Below are 7,542 nucleotides of genomic sequence, written 5' to 3'. Positions count from 1 at the left end.
GACTGTTCATGCTTCCATGGAGTGGGGGGAAGACTGCAAACATGAAGGACCACCATTGTGCATTGGAGATAGGCTAGTCAGTAAGGAGTGAGGTATGACAGGCGTTGATAAGATAGTGGAAATGAAAAAGAGAAGATGAACAAAACAACAGTACCAGTGCTGTGCACCTATGACTCCATGCACTTCCACCAATACACACCATCAGGTGCGTTCACTATCGGCAGTGCAAGCTCTGACCTTGGTCATAGAATTCGGCTGTACACCAAGCAGCGCCCACTTCACCCGCGATACACATCACTGATGTGATGGAATCGGCCAGTGAGAAGAAGGGGCTCGTCTGCAGAACTTACAGTGTCGCATACACTACCATAGTACCGGGAGTGGCTACTGCTCGATTGTATGAGGTAGCTACACACTTGCATATCATATATCTATCATGTGGCTGTGTGTATGTGTACACAAACACACACACACCAATCAAACACTACCACATACACACACACACAATCTTTGCATCCCACTACAGTGGGAATATTTAAGAATAGTCATAGCTGCTTGCGTCTCCAAGTAGACACACACTCTATACTTAAAGTTATCTTTGGCATATATCTTGACTAAATTTGTTATAAATAGATATTCAATAAATTAACTAATATATAATTTGCCCTAGGCTGGGGTGAAGTAAAAAGGATAAAACTAAAGACTACAAAAATAAAAGCGGTCGGTGGTATAAAGGGTGCGGAGGCCATTATTTGGCGATGACAGTGGAAGGTTGTCTTGTTCCCGTCCAGCGGGTTTCTGTTCTCGGGGAAGGCCTCTGACTAGTAGCATCGCCCAAGTGGTGGGCTCTCAAACACTTGCTCAGCCTCGCTAAATGTTCTCTTCTTGAAGAGATTAAAGGTTTCGAAGATGACTAGGGACTGTTCGTGTCGCCATGTGACAACACTTGGGTGTTCCTATGAAAACGCCATTGGGGGTCTTAGCTCCTGGTTGCGGCTGGTGTCCAAATCAACCCTGCATGGCTGATGGCTTCTTTTCTTAGTAATTGTTCCTGTGAGTTCTCCTCGAAAAGGCTCGAGAGTGAAGTGTGCGAAAAAAGAGATCAAGGTAATTATACTCCGAGACAAAGATGTTGATTGTTCAGGTGGAGGATCTTACGTTTTTTCCGAGACTGAGATACGTTTTTTGCCGAGACTGAGGAATATGATGGCAAGACCGAACAAAGGATCCTGTTGGTACAAAGAGGATTGGAAGGCGTGGTGCGAAAGGGGGATGGAACAGCTTGATAGCAGGCGAAGGACCATGACGATGGACAGGAGGCAGGACGAAGGATTCACTTCAGGTGACGTGACGTATAGTCTGTTACTTATTACTTGCCCACACTGTGGATGAGCATCTTGTATTCCTCGGCTGCATCCTGGAGCAAGAGATCGTACAAGCATTGTTCGAAGACGTCGTTAGCGAAGCAGCCCCGTCTGTGGATACAAAGTAGTTTTTGGTGAGTAAAGTGAGTTCTAAGGTGGGGTGGAGTGAGAGGAAGGGCATGTGCAAAGAGCGGTCTTGTGGGAATGACGAAGAAATCCTTGTTGAGATGAGGAGAGAGGACTTGGCAGACAGTAGAGCAGACATGGGGGAGAAAGTGGGCCAAAAGGAGACTGTGGATAGAGAAAATGAAGGAAGGAAGGGCAATCGAGGCTGCGGGATAGGCAACAGGACGGGGGAAGGAAATAGGTTATTGGAGACTACGAGGACGTTATGGGAGAAAGTGTGTTTGAAAAAATTGCAAGTTTAAACAGTGTCCAATAAAAGGTGCAGGGGGAAAGGCGAATGGAAAAGAGGGGGTTGAAGAGGGCAAGGGACAGGATGAGGAGGGGCTTGGAAATAGTGTTATCTAATCTTTTCTTAAAACAGCCAATTGTTTTAACGCTGACAAGATGTTTATTAGATCTATTCCATTAGTTAACCACTTTGTCGGTAAACCAGTTCTTGCCTATTTTCTTTTTAAACCTAAATTTGCCCAATTTAAGTCCATTACTACTAGTCCTGCCCTGCTACCTCAAAATAATGACCTTGCTTGCATCACCCTTGAAAACCTCTATTACATCACGACACACTCTTCGTCGTTCCAGAGAAAGTGTATTAAGGTGTCTAAGCCTGTCGTCGTAAGGTAAATTCCTTATACCTTGTATCATTTTGGTCATTGAGTTCTGTACTAATTCTAGTGCATTAACATCCATTCTATAGGATGGGGAACAAAACTATACCACAAAGTAAAGGATGGGTATGACTATTTTGTTATAGCCAGATAGAATTTAATGGTTACCTCTGCACTTATGTTTATAATCGTGATAGATATAAACCTTAATACCCAGTTAGTCCTATTGATGGTACTAATGCACTGTTCCCTGGATTTAAGCTCCAGACTCACTAAACTCCAGAGTCCTTTTCTCATTCTCTTTTCTTTAATATGGTGTTATCTAATCTAAACCTGTTAGCTGAGTTGTTTAAGCCTACATTTAGCAAGGTACACTTTTAAAAATCAAAGTCAATTATCCATATATCAGAAAATGGAAACAATTGATCAAAGTCCTACTGCAGTATTCCAAGTCCTTACCCCGACCTTATATATCGTCCTATTTTAGTGTCATCCGCAAACTTACTATTAACCCCATTGTTCGAGCCGTTTCTACACATAATGAACAATAAGGGACCCAAGACCGAGCCCTTGGGAACTCCACTAGTAACACTACCCCATCTATTGAGGAAGGGGAAAGACGCAAAGAATGTGTGCTAAAGCAAGAATGTACAAACAGAATAGAAATAATTCAAATCAAAAGAAATTAAATATCTGACTAAAAGTAGTAATATTAATGAAATTATATTAAATATATATTGCAAACTAAAATATAAAATTAAAGATGAAAATATATATAAATCAAGGCAAAGAAAAGTAAACAAATGTAGAGAAAAGATAAAATGATAAAAAATACAACTAAAAGAAATAAATCCTTAACCAACCGAAAATTATTCAAATCCTTGGAGTTCTTTTGCTATGTTCATGTAATGCTTAAAATCCAGTTTGAGGTCCATCACACACATATTGAACATTTTGGATCTAAAGCAGTCCCGGCTGTTGGTAGTCACGTCAGGTCAGGAGAAAATAATAATAATGGTAAATTAAAAATGTGGTAAACTTGACGGCATTAAACTTAAGAAAAATAACAAAGTATTTACTGTGTAAACAAAAGAATATGTTAATAACAAACATAAAACTCACAACAAAAATAAATCCATTGAACTTGAAACGTGTTCGTACAATGTATGTGAAAATAATTAGGATTTAGTGCAAGCTATTGGGTCATTAAATGTGTGTGGTTGTGGCACAGAGGCGAGTAAAAGAGAAGATACTGGCACTATATTCTTGAGAAGGAAGTTGAATGTGTTAGCGTTAAATAAAAGTAAGTTGAAAGGGAGGGGTGTTTTTGAGTTTGGGAGTGTGGTGAGGAGAGACAGGAGTGGTGAAGGCACGGGGGAGGAGAGCATTGGCTCTACTAGTAAATGAGGAGATGGGAAAGTGCGTGGTAGAGTGGAGGGAAGTGTCTTTGAGGCTGATGTGGGTGAAAGTGAAACTTGGATGGGAAGTGTAGGTTTTTGTGTGTGTGCATGTGGACCTGGTACTGAGAACAGTGAAGAGGAAAGAGGTTTTTCGGATTGATTTCAATGAGTCTTAGAGAGTTGTAGGAGGAGTATAAATGCAATGGAGGATCTCAATGCTAGAGTAGGGGATGAGGTAATAGAAAGAAAATTGAGGGTGTCTGGTAAATCTTAGTGGAGACATAATTTTGGAGATGTTTAGAAATGGGAGTGGGGTGGGTGGATGCCCTGGATGACTACCTCATTTATATGGGAAAGGAAGCCTATTCGTATATAGATAGATAGGCAACCAAAAGGTGCCCAAAGGAACATCTTGTGAAAATGTATAATCAGCAACAGAAGTATTGCCAATTGTACACAGAGAGTAATAACGCGGAACTAATCTGTGACTGTGTCATTGCGTAAAGGAGAGAGCAGTGGTGACAGTATTTTTGGCGGTGGATTGAGACAGTGTTGGATGCAGTGGATAGAACGATGGCGAATACGTACCTGCACTCGACCTGGACGTAGGGTTTGCGGTAGAGATTGTAACAGTCGTCGCACACACGGTCGAGTTGTTTGTACATTTGCCGGTCGTAGGATCCCATACAAGTGGCGTCGAAGAGAGACCGCTTCGCCGGGCTGCGTCCCAATGGTTGCGGCGCCTGGAGTGCCCCAGGGGAGGGGGCAGCAGCTGCTGAAGTGTCCGTCAGAGCTTTCTCTAATCCAGAGAATCTGCTTGAGACGGTGCGACTCTGTACGTAGACTGACGCCGACAGGGTGAGCAGAACTGCTACAACGATTGACATCTGAAGTGGAAGGGAGTACAACAGGGAGGTGAAAAGGGTGCCAATTTATCCTACAAAGGTGGAGAGATCTTGATTTTTTTTTTTTCTGTGTTTTGTATGCATCAACTCAACACAATATTGCTCCTAGAAGGCGGAGTCATGGAGATTTACAGATAGTCGTGGAAAATAAGAATAGAAGCTAGTACATATTCGTTTTCACCTATTGAATAATAATGATAATAGTGATAATAATAAATGTGACTCTAGTCAATATCCCATATGGAGTAGGGAGAAGTTGGTGTCAGAAACATTGAGACGTGAAGGACAAACGACAGTGGAGCAGTATTAAGCAACATATCACAGGTTGGTAGCCCTGCCAGCCAGCGAAATATTGCATGCAGTAGAAACTATCATACATTCAGAAAAGACATCAGCGGGTGTTTGAATGTTTATAGTAGGCATCTGACCTCTTATGCATCAATGTCATATATCTATTTATCTATTTGTTTACGGGTTAATTATTATTCTGTTACAAAATCCAACTCGGTGCCAAAGGTGTGCACCTTGGACAACTTTAATAAAAACGCCTAAAGGGATTCTGGTAAAGGCAGGATCGACCAAGCAACTTACTGCCAGATTTGACTTTGTTCGTGAGATCTGAAATTGTCTATTACACCTCCATGTGGAACCGGATAGCTCAGGCTTCACGTGCTGAGGAGCTGAGTTTCTCTCTTAAACATGCGTAAGATGTGTGTGTGACTCGTGAAAGAATGCATATAAATATAATTGCACAATACTAAAGTGCACACGGTAACTCAGTCCTCACCTCTACGCCTGTTCCTTCTCGAACTATGAACACGAAACTTTAGAATGAGACGGGCGATGTATTGGTTGAACCTGTGTAGGGGTACTCGTAGAATTTAATTCTCTCGTAGAAGACTAACCAACGTGATAACCACTTGAAAGAATTGAAATTCCATCTGTATGTCTGTCTCGAAGTGGGGTGAGGTCAGGTGATTGCATACACATAAACTGGCTCATACAAATGTACACTACAATGCACATTCCACTGTATACGTCCATATTCTGAGACATATGGTTAAAACAACACAAAACTATGCACCTAGATACAGACACACGCTGAAGGAAACGGACTTACAAGTCGTTACAACCATTTGCACGCACAGTGTAAAACACGGACAAGGACACAAACAGACGCAGGTGCAAAGGCACTCGATTAAAACACTCCACGATTATGACGAAAATCACAAATCAATGCATGACTAAGGACACACACTTTGGCACAAAAGTGAGAATGACAGGTGCGGTGCGCACATACAGGTTACGGGCGAGAAGATCGTACCTGGTGATTGGCCATTGTATTGATGAAGGTAGAGTCGGAAATCTGGCGACGATCGGACGTTGATGCTGCTATGAGAGGTAGATGAGTAACACAGTCGGAGGTACAACGGATGACGTCAAGCGAGCACAGGTCTTAAGCCCTCGGGTAGGTGAGCGTCCTGTTCGACTTTGATCGCGAGCCACAGACTGAATGGAGAATCCACCGAAGCAGCTCGCTTTATACTCCTCGGCGGTGGCGTTGTGGAGGGAAAGGGGGATCTCCTGTCACGCTGCAATCACACAGAATGGATTTTTACGTCCTTTTTGTCATGGCCTTTAGTGTTCTTCCACTTTATTGATACCTACATTACCTTTCTATAATGCAGTAGAACTATGTCATATCTATAAATGCTTGGATGATGCTATTTTTTCAGCGGAAACACTTTACAGTTTTTATTGCGGTGTAAAAAGTTCTTGCACTTTCATCCCTGTACGTCATCTTCCACGAATGAAAAAAACGCATTTCAGATTCAATCCTTTAGTAATGAAACACATCTCTAGTCAAGTGCACAATGACGTATACTGTGGTCCGACTATTGACTTCGGTATATATATTTTTTTCTTCTTTTTCATTTTTCTTTTTTCGTTTGTGCGCTGGTGGCGTAATAGGAAGCGTGTTTGTTTTCCATTGGATTGGTTGTGGGTTTGAATCCCGCACTTGTCTCCAATACCCGGCAGTGACCTTCCCCAAAAGTCGAAGCGTATGATATGGCAGAGTTGACGGCCTTGGTCGCAGCTACGTGCCTCCTGGTGTAGGCTCCTCACCCTTCATCCGTCTCTTTATCATTCTGATATAAAACCAATTCCTTTAACTCGTTCTCTACTATTGTGTTCTTTACAGATTATGTGGTGCTGGTCTTAAACGTGATGTGCAGCCACGATTGTGGCTAGTATGTGACCTGCGGCCATGATTCTAGTTTGGCAGGTGATCCGCAGTAACGATTCTGCCGCCACAATTTGGTCGAATCTGTGATCAATGGCCAAGTTTTTGGTTTGCTGTGTTATCAGCAGCCACGATTCTGATTTAGTATGTGATCTGTAGCCACAGCTCTGATCCAAGATGTAAGTTACAGCCACAATTATGTTTAAGTATTTCATTTGCAGCCACGGTTCTGATCTAGTATGTGACCCGCAGTCACGGGATGCTACTTCTCGGGATGCATGAACTCTGTTGGTTACCTCTACCAGTGTGCTTGCCCATTATGTTTATTTCCATTATTTCCTATATCTGTACACTTCCCTCCATGAAGATTGCCAAATGTCACTTGAGTTTCTGCTACACGCCCTTACACCTTTAGAGCAAGGTGCAACGCTGGTTGTTACGTTCCAAGGGTGGTGTGGGGGGCGTCAGTACCTACCCCACGTCAGCGCTGTGACAAACTCACGAATCTCACACCACACACTTTAAATGTTAAGAGTGAGATAGACGAGTCTCCTCGTAAATTTGCTACACAAATTCAGCAGGAAAACCCTAATAGAATAGCCATAGTTGCTTGCGTCTTCAAATAGACCTACACTCTGTACTTAGAATTATCTTTGTCATATATTTTGACTAGATTTCTGTTATGAATAGATCTTTTGTGAATTAAATTATATATATATATGTATATATACATACTTATATATATGCATATATATATATATATATACACATATATATATATATAAGATTGAAGGTGAAAGAAGTAGACGAGGAGTAATGGGAGAATTTCACGCCTTA

General features: G+C 42.0%; 1 protein-coding gene across 1 annotated transcript; it reads right to left on the bottom strand.

Annotated features, from left to right (window-relative positions):
- Window positions 1-219: 219 nt before the first annotated feature.
- On the bottom strand, window positions 220-5,974 carry LOC143040080 (molt-inhibiting hormone-like). Its single transcript, XM_076210743.1, has 3 exons — window positions 5,785-5,974; window positions 4,144-4,442; window positions 220-1,475 (listed from the first exon to the last, which is right to left on the bottom strand). The coding sequence occupies exons 1-3, from the start codon at window positions 5,797-5,799 to the stop codon at window positions 1,370-1,372; spliced, it is 420 nt and encodes a 139-aa protein (XP_076066858.1). The 5' UTR covers window positions 5,800-5,974; the 3' UTR covers window positions 220-1,369.
- Between the last annotated feature and the right edge of the window lie 1,568 nt (window positions 5,975-7,542).

Source organism: Oratosquilla oratoria, chromosome 27, assembly GCF_046742065.1.
Source record: "Oratosquilla oratoria isolate Oo_2021 chromosome 27, ASM4674206v1, whole genome shotgun sequence".
NCBI classification, from domain to species: Eukaryota; Metazoa; Arthropoda; class Malacostraca; order Stomatopoda; family Squillidae; genus Oratosquilla; species Oratosquilla oratoria.
This window is presented reverse-complemented; position numbering and strand designations above follow the sequence as displayed.